Source organism: Myxine glutinosa, chromosome 1 (assembly GCF_964187855.1).
Source record: "Myxine glutinosa chromosome 1, kmMyxGlut1.1, whole genome shotgun sequence".
NCBI classification, from domain to species: domain Eukaryota; kingdom Metazoa; phylum Chordata; class Myxini; order Myxiniformes; family Myxinidae; genus Myxine; species Myxine glutinosa.
In genome coordinates this window covers 9,988,022-10,001,858 of record NC_136261.1, presented here as the reverse complement: position 1 = coordinate 10,001,858, position 13,837 = coordinate 9,988,022, and the positions used below count along the sequence as shown (strand labels likewise).

Below are 13,837 nucleotides of genomic sequence, written 5' to 3'. Positions count from 1 at the left end.
ACTTCCGCATCCGGAAGATGGCGGCCTCCATTGAGTGATTTGGTTTTTGAAATATTTTTTCAAATGCTCGAATCTCATTGGTTCTGTTGTTTGGTGACGATTTTCGTTGAAGATAACCAGGCCCGTGCGGGCCGAGGTTGGTCTGAAAGTATTTTAATTACAAATTAGAGGTGCATAAGATTGTGAATCAAAAAAAGACGGGTGAAACAAACTCCTATTGAACTTTTTTCAATTTGTTATGCATACTTCTGCATCCGCAAGATGGCGATCTCCATTGAGCGATTTGGTGCGTCAAAGCTTCGAAATTCTCAAGGGATCCAGCAAAATCTGGCTTTTCAACATAATACGTATGCGTTCATTCACAACACCGGCTTCGCAGGCTACTAGTACCCGACTGCAAAGCCGCAATGAGCCGGCGAAGCCAAAGCCCCTTGCCACTATTTTACTCATCACTGTGGCATCAGTAGGTTAGGTAGTTGGTAGTAGGTAGGTGTAGTAGGTACCATACCTAGTTCAAAATGACACCATTTGCATTCTGGATGAGATTAAAATTTATAAAATTTACTTCTTGATTAATTCGGTGAATTCCGTCTCAACTCGGATATTTCCGGCCGTGAAAAACTATTCCCTACGGCCACGAGCTTTCTAAAAAAAATAATTCTTCATCAATTTTAGAATATTTGACGCCGTTTTCAGCGTCCGAAATGTGGTAAAAAGCTTTTTTGAAATATTTTTTCAAATGCTCGAATCTCATTGGTTCCGGTAATTGGTGACGATTTTCGTTGAAGATAACCAGGGCCCGTGTGGGCCAGGGGAACGAGGTTGGTCTTAAAGTATTTTAATTACAAATTAGAGGTGCATAAGAATGTGAATCAAACAAAGACGGGTGAAACAAACTCCTATTGAACTTTTTCGCAATTTTTTTATGCATACTTCCGCATCCGGAAGATGGCGGCCTACATTGAGTGATTTGGTTTTTGAAATATTTTTTCAAATGCTCGAATCTCATTGGTTCCGATGTTTGGTGATGATTTTCGTTGAAGATAGCCAGGGCCCGTGCGGGCCGAGGTTGGTCTTAAAGTATTTTAATTACAAATTAGAGGTGCATAAGATTGTGAATCAAAAAAAGACGGGTGAAACAAACTCCTATTGAACTTTTTTCAATTTGTTATGCATACTTCCGCATCCGCAAGATGGCGGCCTCCATTGAGCGATTTGGTGCGTCAAACCTTCGAAATTCTCAAGGGATCCAGCAAAAGCTGGCTTTTCAACATAATACGTACGCGTTCATTGACAACACCGGCTTTGCCGGCTACTAGTACCGACTGCAAAGCCGCAATGAGCCGGCAAAGCCAAAGCCTCTTGCCACTATTTTACCCATCACTATGGCATCAGTAGGTTAGGTAGTTCGTTGTAGGTAGGTGTAGTAGGTACCTTACGTAGTTCAAAATGACACCATTTGCATTCTGGATGAGATTAAAATTTATAAAATTTCCTTCTTGATTAATTCGGTGAATTCCGTCTCAACTTCGGATATTTCCGGCCGTGAAAAACTATCCCCTACGGCCGCGAGATTTCTAAAAAATAATTCTTCGTCAATTTTAGAATATTTGACGCCGTTTTCAGCCTCCGAAGCGCGGTACCGGTAATAAGCTTTTTTGAAATATTTTTTCAAATGCTCGAATCTCATTGGTTCCGGTGTTAGGTGAAGATTTTCGTTGAAGATAACCAGGGCCTGGGGAACGAGGTTGATCTTAAAGTATTTTATTTACAAATTAGAGGTGCATAAGATTGTGAATCAAAAAAAGACAGGTGAAACAAACTCCTATTGAACTTTTTCGCAATTTTTTATGCATACTTCCGCATCCGCAAGATGGCGGCCTCCATGGAGCGATTTGGTGTGTCAAAGCTTCGAAATTCTCAAAGGATTCAACAAAATCTGGCTTTTCAACATAATACGTACGCGTTCATTCACAACACCGGCTTCGCCGGCTATTAGGGTTAAAAGAACACCCTACAGAGAAAGGAAAAGAGTTATAGAAAGAGAAGAAGGTGGTTATCTTACTATAATTCACCAAATGTCCGTCTGTCTGTCTGTAAGTCTGTCCATTCCCAGGTACCGCAAAAACGGCTGAACCGATCGCAACGATATTTTGGGTGGGTAATCCTGGGACCCCCTGGAGTAAAATAGACTATATTGTTTTTCCAATTTCAGCTTTGGTCTCCAGCATTTTCAGCTTTTGTCTCCAGCATTTTCAGGTTTGGACTCCCGCCTAACGTTATTGTCCCGAGTACCGCAAAAACGGCTGCACCGATCGCAACGATACACCTCCATGCCCGTGGTATTCCCACGGGTGACCCCACTTGTCTTTAAAATAAGACACTGTAAAGGTTTGAAAAAATATCATTGGATATTCAAACACAGACGCAAGCAAACAATATGAAGCATTTGCCGAAAGTACCAGAATCTCCCTGTACGGCAGCAAAGGCCGTCCATGCCGCCACCCGACTTTTCACGTCCACCGGACTGATACTACCAGGAAGTTGTGGATTTGCGGCTGTCAGACTTTCCTGCTGTTTGCGCATCTTCTCCATGTTCACCCTGAACTCAACATCAAACAAACGCTCAACAGGGTCACCAGCTTCACAGGCCCTAAGCCAAGCGGAATCGGCTCCACTTTATCGCCAATTTCATGCAAACATTGTATACAACTAATCTGAATCTTTGGCAGTTAAGCTTTGTAAGGGCAGCATCAGATAAAGAGCTTCCTTATTCGACATAGACCCTCGCACTCCATACCTCAATGTCTCCAGTCGTTTATGCTTTACACCCTCCTTGATGTCAGTGATGGCACTATCGATGTCGTTCTTGATGAGCTCAGCCTGTAGAACAGAGGGATGAAGATTTGCCTGAAGTCGACAAATGAACAACATTGATGGTTCTGTTCTGCATGGGTGTGAAGATAAATATGTCAATGTACAAATATCTAGCCATTGCAACCATTTGCTCACGTGTACATGCAAGTCGATTGTCAGTGTCTTTCGGTGTCTCCTGCAATCGAGTTCACTTTATGCGTGCAGCAGATGAACTGCTGCTACCTGTATTAGTCATGTTCCGCTTTGGCATCTTTGAATGAATATGAACCATAAATTACAGAACTATCCTACTATAATTTACGGAACAGTGTTTGTTTGTTACTTGGCAAAAAAATAAATAAATAATTTTTGCAAGTATGTTGATCACTCCGGTTTGTGTGTTTGTTTGTCTGTCCACTCACTTATACTTGCCTACAGGTCACAATTTAAAACCGATCGTCAAGAAACATCACCAAATGGAAGAGTTTGTGGTCCAACAAAATCCTGTATATTTTTGAGGTCAAAAAGTCAACATAGGCCAAAGGTCAACCACTTTTTATCGAATTTCTAAAATCCTCAATTTTCATCCGATCGACTTGAAATTTGAATCGGATTTACATATCTGCGAACTGAATTCCACCACCAACTATTTTTGAGATCACCATAGGCCAAAAGAGCAACATAGGCCATTGGTCAACAACAATTTCAAATTTCTAAAATCCTTAATTTTCATCCGATTCCCTTGAAATTTGAATTGGATTTACATATGAGCTAACTAAATTCAACCACCAACTATTTTTGAGATCGGCATAGGCCAAAGGGTCAACATAGGCCAAAGTTCAACAACAATTTCAAATTTATAAAATCCTCAATTTTCATACGATTCACTTGAAATTTGAATGGGATTTACATATCAGCTAACTGAATTCCACCACCAACTATTTTTGAGATCACCATAGGCCAAAAGACCAACATAGGCCAATGGTCAACAACAATTTCAAATTTCTAAAAGCCTCAATTTTCATCTGATTGACTTGAAATTTGAATTGGATTTTCATATCAGCTAACTGAATTCAACCACCAATTATTTTTGAAGTCAAAAGGATGCTCTACTAAGTGCCATGCTACTTTGTTCTGTTTTGCCAAGTGTCTCTCTATGAGTGATTTTTTCATTTGTTTGTTGCTCTACTCCTCCTACAGTTCTGGCCCAATTACATCCCGACTTGCTACATAGGATCAGCATGACCCCAATTAGTGCATCGAGTTTTTGTCGGTGGTCTTGGGGAGGGTAGAGAAGGGTGGGGTTGGACACAAATTCTCTATGTAAATGTAAATCATGGAATGCCACCTCAAGGTGAGGGAGGGTATTACATGTCCACACCCTCTAAAGTATTCCTGTGCAGTATTCCTGTCCCCACATTTTCCAGTGCAGTGAGGTATTTTGAATTGCACAGCGACAGGTATTTTGAATTTCACTTTGAGTAAGGATAATAACACAAGCCTCATGGCCGCTCCTTATGGAAGTGAGTCTTTCGAGTGAATGTGAATGTATGAATAAAATTGGCATTGACTTCCGTTTCCGGTCTTGCTGGCGAGGGTAAAATCGTCATCAAACACCATAACCAATGAGATTCGAGCATTTGAAAAAATATTATTACGCGTTTTGGACGGTGAAAACGGCGTCAAATATTCTAACATTGACGAAGAATTATTTTTTAGAAATCTCGCGGCCGTACGGGATAGTTTTTCACAGCCAGAAATACGGTATAAGCGGTTTACATATTTAGTTTAGAAATACGGATAGTTTTTCACGGCCGGAAATATCCGAAGTTGAGACGGAAGTCATCGAATTAATCACTGCAAGCTAACGTCTGCTGGTGGAGGAAGCTGCCGTGCCCGGAGGGTCAGAGCACCAGCCCTGGCGCCTGACAGCGACTGAAGTTAGAAGACTACACACTTACTGTGAAAACGTATGTTAAGCCCAGTTAAAAATAGGCCTTACTAGTAATACATAACTTCCTTAAGCTTCTTGTGACATTTATTGTATGCAGGTATTGCCATTGGGGAGGACTGTCTGCTCTTCTCTTTTACCAAGTCTTACCAGGTACGGTACCTACTACACCTACCTACGACCAACTACCTACCTACCTACTACCAACTACCTACCTACCTACCTACTACCAACTACCTAACCTACTGATGCCATGGTGATGAGTAAAATAGTGGCAAGAGGTTTTGGCTTCGCCGGCTCATTGCGGCTTTGCAGTCGGTACTAGTAATACATTTTCATTCCTTCTTCCGTACATTTATTCTGCTACTCTGTCTGAACTTCCGGTATCGTGTCAGCAATTCGATTGGTGTGTCGGCAATTCCGCACGCATTTTTCGGTACATCCGGAAAATAAATGCAGTGATATTCATGGCTGAATGATGTGAAAATATAGAATGGGTGCCCATCATTATAACGAGCTTTTGCGCTCATATATGTAGATTAATGAATGTGCCTGTGAAGCTCGTGTTGATTACACCGTTAGCATCGGCAATTCCACACACATTGACTAGTACACACCAGCGAGATTATTCGATGTTGAATGATGTGAAAATATAGAAAATATTGAAAAATGAACAAAAATCTAAAAAATAATAAACAAAAACAAGACCGATAGTAGTCTAACAGCAGCATAGCCCATCTTGTTTGATACTTTTATTGAAGAGGGGATACTAGTATGACCTGGGAGGGGATACTAGTTACCAGTTAGCAAATAATGTAACCTGGACTAAGTATTAAAATTGTTTTGACTTCAGGCATGGACAGCCGGTTCGTGAATGACTTGGGTAAAAAACCGGCGAATGGCAAACGATGAACCAATAAATTTCACATACCTGTGCCACCTTCAGTCGAAGGTCAGGCATTGACAGCACGTTCTCTAGATTCAGTACTTCTACACACAATATCCCAAAATGTCAAAGTGGAATTATTTATTTACATATATGGTTTTTTAAGGTTGTCCTTTTTACGGCTCACCCAGGGGGCGGTCCTTGTCTATTTTAGACTGGACAGGTTAAGATATTTTGGCCATGTGTTCTCCCACAACAAATTCTAACCCTCACCTCCTGGCGAATGAGAGAGGTGGTAGAGAACTTTTCCCTCCCACCAATAAAGTGGAAACCCCCTCATTTGAGCTGTCTGTAAATGAGTGGGAGGAGGCCATTGGACCTGCCCTGGGCAATGACAGGTTAGGTTACGCATCCAGGTCGGTGATTGGTGGACCCTGAGTAGAGAGACTGTTCCCTCTGCAGCTGGTGATTGATTCGCCTTGGAGGGTTGGGGGGGGGGGGGTGGATTGGAGAGACGTGGGTCATTCTTTGGGGGAGCAGCGGCGGTGATTGTTGGTGAGGAGTGGGGTACTTCTGCTGAAAGTATGTGCTTGCCCCAAGTTTGCTTTCTTGTTTGCAATTTGCAATTCTACTTTACATACTGGATGTTCTGTAAGCCTGCCTTCTCACCACTGACTTTACCCTCTCTGGACCCGCTCTACGGACATTCTGCCTGGGACAACTTCTCGCACTTCTTCTTCTTTCGTGTATCATCAGATGGCCAGCTCAGTGTCGTGCAGCCATGCCCTCGTCTCTGGTCCTACGTCGAAGAGGCCGGCTTCTGAAGGTGGTCTGTATAGGGGGCAGGTGGTAATTATGTGTTCGGCAGTCTACTCAGGCTCGCCGCACTCGCACGCGGCGCTGTCTGCCAGGCCCCACATCTTCAGCGATGATTTGAAGCGGCCGACCCCCGTACGTATACGGTTCAGCAAGGTCCATTGCAGGCGTGGTAGGTCTTGTCCTACGACGCCACCTGCTGGGTACCAGATGTAGCGGTGGATGCGGGTGGGCCTGGCCGTTTCCCCCACCTGCTTCCAAGATGCCGCCAGCCATGCGCTTCTAGACAGGTCCTCAGGGATAGAACTGAGCATCTCTTGTGCCACCTTGTTGTAGGGATGGCGGGACTTGAGTCTGCTTGGAGGCGCCACTATCGTTGTGGTGTTGTGCAGGATGTGCCAGTCGTGTTTCTGGGCATTCCTTGCCAGAGCGAGGGTAGCAGCCTCCCGTCGGAGGCCGGCCGGGGAGATTCCCACTAGGACTGGCAGGTGGAATGCTGGGGTGGGCTTCAAGCAACCAGCTACAATGCGGAGGGCGTTGTTAATGGCAACATCAACCTTTCTCACGTGTGGGCTTCTGCTCCAGGCTGGGGCGCAGGGGCTGAACTTCTCGCACTGATCCAGTATAAAACAGCCTGGGGTTCCTTACCCCATGATTTTCTTCGCACTTGTGATTTTCCCAGTTCAAAGTGCATGACTGTTGTGTGAATGTTGCCACGACTGGGAGCTACTTTCCATCTTTGGGTTATTGTGCTTTCTGTTTGCTTTGTGGTTCAGAATTTCGTTGTGTGTCCTCGTGTCTTGTATAAATAAATTATTCATTTCAAAAGAGACCGTGTAACTCCTGTGTCCTGCCATTTTGTCACACCGACATTTGGCTTTAATTGGGATCCTTGGAGAGCTAAATTAGTGATAATCCTGATTTACGAGTATAACCAGCATGTCAGAACATACACAAACTAGAGAGTTAACCTTACCCACTGAAGTTAGCAGTCTTGAGAAAAAGGAAATGAGACGAGTGTTTTTTTTAACTCTTGCTTTGCATTTCCGAGTACTATCTATATTTCCTACGAGCCGCCATTTTGTCTAAATCTCGATATTTCCCTACGCTGAGATCACAAGCGGCACATTTGATTGGTCGAGATGGTATAAAATGGCAAAATATGTTGTCCAAGTACTGCAAAACTGGAGGTTTCTAGAAGTGGAAACAAAATGATTTGTGCTCTGCATTGTTCGAGTATATAATTCAATATCTTACTATAATTCACCAAATGTCTGTCTGTCTGTTCGAAGGTACCGCAAAAACGGCTCAACCGATCGAAACGATATTTTGTGTGGGTAATCCTGGGATCTCCAGGAGTAAAATAGGCTATTTAGTTTTCCCAATTTCAGCTTTGGTCTCCAGTATTCTCAGGTTTGGACTCCTGCATAACATTCACGTTCGCATAACGTCCATTGTGACGATGTTCTAATTGTGACGATGTATGTGTTCACGGTAGTGTTTGACGTTACGGTGTGAACGTAATTTCGTAATGTTTTTCGTTTCGTAATCCTTTAATGAACGTTTAATGTTGAATGAACGTTTAATGTTTAGTGAACGTTTAATGCCATTCGATGTCTGGGGCCGCACACGCGCTATACTGGACAGGCCAGCGTGTACCTTGCCCTTCGCCGTCAGGCTCGGGTAAACCGCTGAGCCCCATCCGTGATGGGGACTGGGGCTTGAGACACTATTGAGACAGTGTCCTTCATTAAAAATATAATAAACGCTGTCTCCATCGATCTTGCCAAGGCCGTAACAGCCGTAACGTTTAATCTTTACATGAGAGAATTCCACAAAGCTATCTGGGCGGTGAATACGCTAACAGATCGCTGTCTCCATCGATCTTGCCAAGGCCGCAACAGCTATTGGCTCAAAATCCTTTTAACTGTTGATTTGGTACAGTTACACGTATCGGGAATTTGGTACACGTATCGGGAGTACATACGACATAGCGATTGTGAACACTATTATCGATCACGATCCACGATCACGATCATCACGATCATAGTGTATCGATCACGATTTGAAACACGATGGAATAATATTTACCGATATGAACAGTGATGTGGCTTTAATTGAAATTCTAAAGATACTGTTTAGATTTTGATGATTTGCATGTGATATGATTCAACGGATATTTATATGAATCGTTTAAAATTTAAAAAACCTTCAATTTCTGATATTTTGCCTTTTCATTTGGGCTTCCCAATTGGAGCCCCGCCCATAGGGCGGGTACTGTTGCTAGTAAACAAAATAATAGTTTTTAAGATTCTAAAAAAAAAAAAAATTCGGAAGTTTACCACCATTGATGCACCGCCTTTTACACCACCTTATCTAACACGTTAAATTAGTTCTTCATTTCTGTTGTTTGTGTCCTTCATGACATTCCTAAAAACAGTTTGTCACCTGTTTGGAATAATTTTCAATTTTGTTTGACTGAGAGAGGCAGACAGACTAAAAAAAATGACCTTATTCCTCTGCGCAAAAAAATACGTTTGCGGATTTGCGATCAGGATGCGATTCTGTACAATTTGCCAAATTCAGAGCCATAATAATGCTAAACTGGAGGTTCACGTTCCTTATAATGTTCCAATTTTGTTTGACTGAGAGAGGCAGACAGACTAAAAAAAATTACCTTATTCCTCTTCGCAAAAAATTACGTTTGCGGATTTGCGATCGGGGTGCGAATCTGTACAATTAGCCAAATTCAGAGCCATAATAATGCTAAACTGGAGGTTCACTTTCCTTATAATGTTCCAATTCATGTTAAACCACTCGAGCCACCCCCCCCCCCCACCCCCAAGAATGAGCCATGTAACATGCAATTGAAATCAAGTTGTTCCTCGATCATGGACTGACGTTTGTAGACAGACAGACAAAGTGAACCAATTGCTTAACCCCGCTTTTCGCTTCATGTGTTTGGCAAAAATGAACGAAGTCATTGCTCGGCATCGGTTCAAGTGTCGTGGGTTTTATCTTTTCCCCAGGCTATAAGCAGCTTGTCTCAACTCGGACCAAGGTACAAGAGGTTTATTAAGAGATAAGGATAACATGCATGGGAGGAAATCGGCGCATCGGCCAGTAACGCCATTTCAGGAAAATAACATCACACAGTCAGCCCCAAGATCAACTCAGGAACTTTCAACTTACATTCGTCTTGATATAGACAAGTAAAAATTTGAGAATTTTCGAATAGTGTAGGCATTTTGTGTTAAAAGTGATTAAACAAGTTTTTTAGGATAATTCGAGGGTGCTGAATTCGAAAATGCTGTTTAACCGGTTCAATTTTGGAGTCTTAACCTTCAAATCGTAAAAAACAAAATGCCCGCCATTTTCAGCATATTTTTTGCCATTACTTGAATTTTAAGCAACATAGAAGGCTCAAAATAGTGGCAATACCCATGTTTGTGATACTGAGGATTCCAAATTTACTGTTACCTAAGTTGTAACTAGTTTGGTTTCGCCGCCATGTTGAATTCCAAGATGGCCGCCATATTTTTGGTAATTTCTGGGGTGTATTTTTTTATGTACATCACTTTCACTGGTCAAATGCACTTTTAATTTCTTTAGAACAAAAAAAATGATATTAAATCATTTCTAAAGTGCATTTAAAAAAGGGGTAAAGTTCCAAAATGGCTGCCTTTTAGTAATTATACTTTATAAATACCGTATAGCTCAATATTGGCATTCTCAAATGTTTATCTGTCTATCTTAGTCTGTTATGTTTCTGCATTCTAGTTGTCTGTTGTATGCACATGCACATCCTCCTGTGCATGTTAGCCCAGCTTTTCTGCAGCTGCAACGACCATTTATACATCCTTTGGTACATCCGCATGTTACTATCTCGCGACACGCCTTAGGAATTGGAGATAGCGTCATCAGCTTCGGCACCAAGTTCCCATCGATGTATGTCCATCCCATGTCTGTTAATTGGGGGAGTACTGGAGTAGCGATGGTTGCGCGCTTCCAAATAAAAGCCTGGTAATGTGCGCGCCTTATGTGTAGTCTCACTGCATCTGATGTTGGTGGCAGAGTCTCCTGTGGACAACCCTTAGAGAAGAGTATTACACGTGCCTTGTCGCATCTGTCCACATCATCGGGTACCTTGTAAAGACGGCATATGAACTTTTCTGCATCGTTGATTACTTCTTCAGTGATATCTTCTGTGCCTAGATCTGTCAACAATTGGCTGTGTGTTTGAAACACCTTCCAGGCTGTCTTTTTGCCGTGGCCAGCAAGCTGTGACACACTGTCACAACCAGTAATTGCATGGAATGGCAGCAACGCTTCCACTTGGCAAGGTGGCAGTTTCTGGTGGAGTTTGTGGATGGGAATGTATTTTGGCTTCTTAAGAGTTCCTGCCTTCATCCACAGCTGAGTGCATGGCATCTTATCAAAATGAGCAGCTAACAAGACCAGCACGTCAGTGTCATGCACTAAAACCACCACTGTTTCAGCATTTGTGTCGACGCAATGAAGAACAAGTCGTGTGTCCGCCTCCTCATGGTTGGCCTGTAGGGATGATGTGTCCATCTCTGGATCTGAAGATTTCACGTCTGTGATCTGTGCAAATCCTCCAGCCACTACAAGTGTTGTGGGTGCAATAGACACCGCATTTGTCATGAGCTGCTGAGAAAGAAACTCTGCTAGATTTGCCTTATTTTCTCCAAGTGAGAGAAAGTTGGTCCATTTGTCTGGTAGAGGAACGTTTTGGTTTTCTATTACCCGACGTATTGGTCAAGAGGCCCAGGTACGTTTCATTCTGGTTCCAGTCTTGATGGAATCCTGCTGGTATCGGTCGAAAGTTACGTCAACTCTCTCAAATTATTTCCCCATGGCAAACACTGAATTCACAAACGCATCTGCATATTCACCAAATGTGGTTATTCCGCTGGGCTTTCCAAGAGCCATCACCAGTGCTTGACCATCAATTACTAAGCAAGTACTTCCAGTTAATGTCACTTGTTCTGGGGTTGAGACATCTTGAATCAACTCATTTGCCAGTCGAGATTTACCGCTACTGCCTGTATGTAGACTCCCATTCATGGCAGCAAGTGAAATTGGCACAGGCATAAGCTCATGCTGCAGAATCAGGTCCAGGTTTATCACACGCCCTGCTTTGGAAGCTGTCACAAGTCGCTGTAGAATGTTTCTATCTGCCTTGATGGTCGTTTCTTTGCCTTTGCTTTCTTTGCAGTCTACAGCATACAGAGACGAGAAAGTCTGTGCTTTGTTCCTATGTAAAGCGGCATTGAAATTGATATGACATGTGCCATCAGGAGGCTGAAGAAGGTGCTGATCAACAAACTCATCCAGCTGCACCTGTCCAAGTTTTTCTGCATTAAGCAAAGAATGTTGAATGCTCTCCGATGCCAAATCCTTGGTAGCAATATTCTGCAGTACAGAAGATGACATTCCCTCGCTGAATACATCGAATCGTCGGAAAGCTGAGACGACTTTCTCCTTATCAAGGTTGTCACTCTGGGGTCACATGAAGGCGAAGGTGTATGTAACTCAACCACAAGACCACAATTCCTTCATTGTCTCATTTTACTCGCTTTTCAAAATAGTCCAAAGCACACTTTGCAAAAGACTCCAGGCGTACTATATTTCAATTTGTTTCTTTGTATTTAAATCCAACATTGTGGCCATCTTGATGATCAATATGGCGGCCATCTTGGAATTCAACATGGCGGCGAAACCAAACTCGTTACAACTTAGGTAACAGTAAATTTGGAATCCTCAGTATCACAAACATGGGTATTGCCACTATTTTGAGCCTTCTATGTTGCTTAAAATTGAAGTTATGGCAAAAAATATGCTGAAAATGGCGGGCATTTTGTTTTTTACAATTTGAAGGTTAAGACTCCAAAATTGAACCGGTTAAACAGCATTTTTGAATTCAGCACCCTCGAATTATCCTAAAAAACTTGTTTAACCACTTTTAACACGAAATGCTTCCAACATTTTATATAAGCAGCCATCAATCGTCTGGATTGGTCTCCCATCTCCACTGCCTCTGACATCAATTCTTCCTGGGAATTCTTCCAAAGCAAACTGATCTCTCTCATGCACAGATTTATCCCATCTCGCCTTCAGTTGTCTTACCCTTCCTCCCGTCCATGGTACACTGAATCTTGTGGTGAGGCAGTTGCCCTGAAACAACTTGCCTTTGCCTCTTGGAAGGCTAATCCAACTGAAGGCAATCTCAGTTCCTTCCACCAAGCTCGGAACAAGTGTGTGTCTACCCTCAGGAGTGCCAGGAAGCACTATCTCTCCTCACTCAAGAATGAACTCTCAAACCTGTCTCCTTCCTCCAAATCCTGGTGGCGTCTGGTCAAATCCGTTTCTGGTGTTTGTTCCCCCTCCATCCCCTCCCTTACCTCAAATGGCCACACAGTTGACATCGCACGTGACAAAGCCGAATGCCTCAACTCTGTGTTCGCCTCAAAATCCTTAGTCCCAAACCCATCTCTCTCTGTTCCCACCTTTCCCAGTCGAACCCAACTGCTCCTGGACTCTGTGTCCTTCTCTCCTGACAAGGTGGAGGAGTTTTTGTCAAACCTCGACTCTGATTCTGCAACTGGACCAGACGGCATCAGCCCACGGGTCCTAAAATCCTGCTCTGCCGCTCTATCTCACCCTCTCTCTGTTCTTTTCACCCTATCTTTTGCTCAAGGTCATCTGCCAGCATCCTGGAAATCAGCTAACATTACCGCTTTACACAAAAAAGGTGCAAAAACAGATCCTTGCAACTACAGACCAATCAGCCTGCTCCCAATTATCAGCAAAGTCATGGAATCCATCATTGCTTCAGATATGAAATCTTTCCTCTTCTCCAATGGCTTGATCTCTGATCATCAATTTGGTTTCAGACCAGGTCACTCTACTCTGGACATGCTGCTTCTGCTGTCTCAACAATGGATGGAGGTCCTTAATGCCAAACAGGAAATCAGAGCTGTCTCCCTTGACATATCACGGGCCTTTGATACGGTCTGGCACCCAGCTCTGCTCACCAAACTCTCCTCCTATGGTATCCATGGAAATCTCCATGCATGGCTTGTGGACTTCCTCTCTGGTCGTAGTCAACGTGTGGCCCTGAATGGATTTCTCTCATCTCCCCATCCTGTTCAGGCTGGAGTTCCCCAAGGAAGTGTGCTGGGCCCTGTGCTTTTTCTGGTCTTTATCAATGATCTCTCCGACTCTCTGGAAAATCCTCTCTATCTCTTTGCTGATGACTCCACTCTCTGCCGCTCCATACCTCTTCCCTCAGATCGGCAGTCTGC

General features: G+C 43.2%; 1 protein-coding gene across 1 annotated transcript in view; it reads right to left on the bottom strand.

Annotated features, from left to right (window-relative positions):
* The window catches only part of LOC144890655 (epidermal growth factor receptor kinase substrate 8-like), a 138,968-nt gene that overhangs the window by 48,919 nt on the left and 76,212 nt on the right, over positions 1-13,837 (bottom strand). Inside the window, exons 5-6 of the mRNA XM_078771847.1 lie at positions 2,801-2,883; positions 2,463-2,602 (exon numbers count right to left, since the gene is read on the bottom strand). Of these exons, the coding sequence (XP_078627973.1) occupies positions 2,463-2,602; positions 2,801-2,883 (223 nt within the window). The remainder of the gene's footprint in view (positions 1-2,462; positions 2,603-2,800; positions 2,884-13,837) is intronic.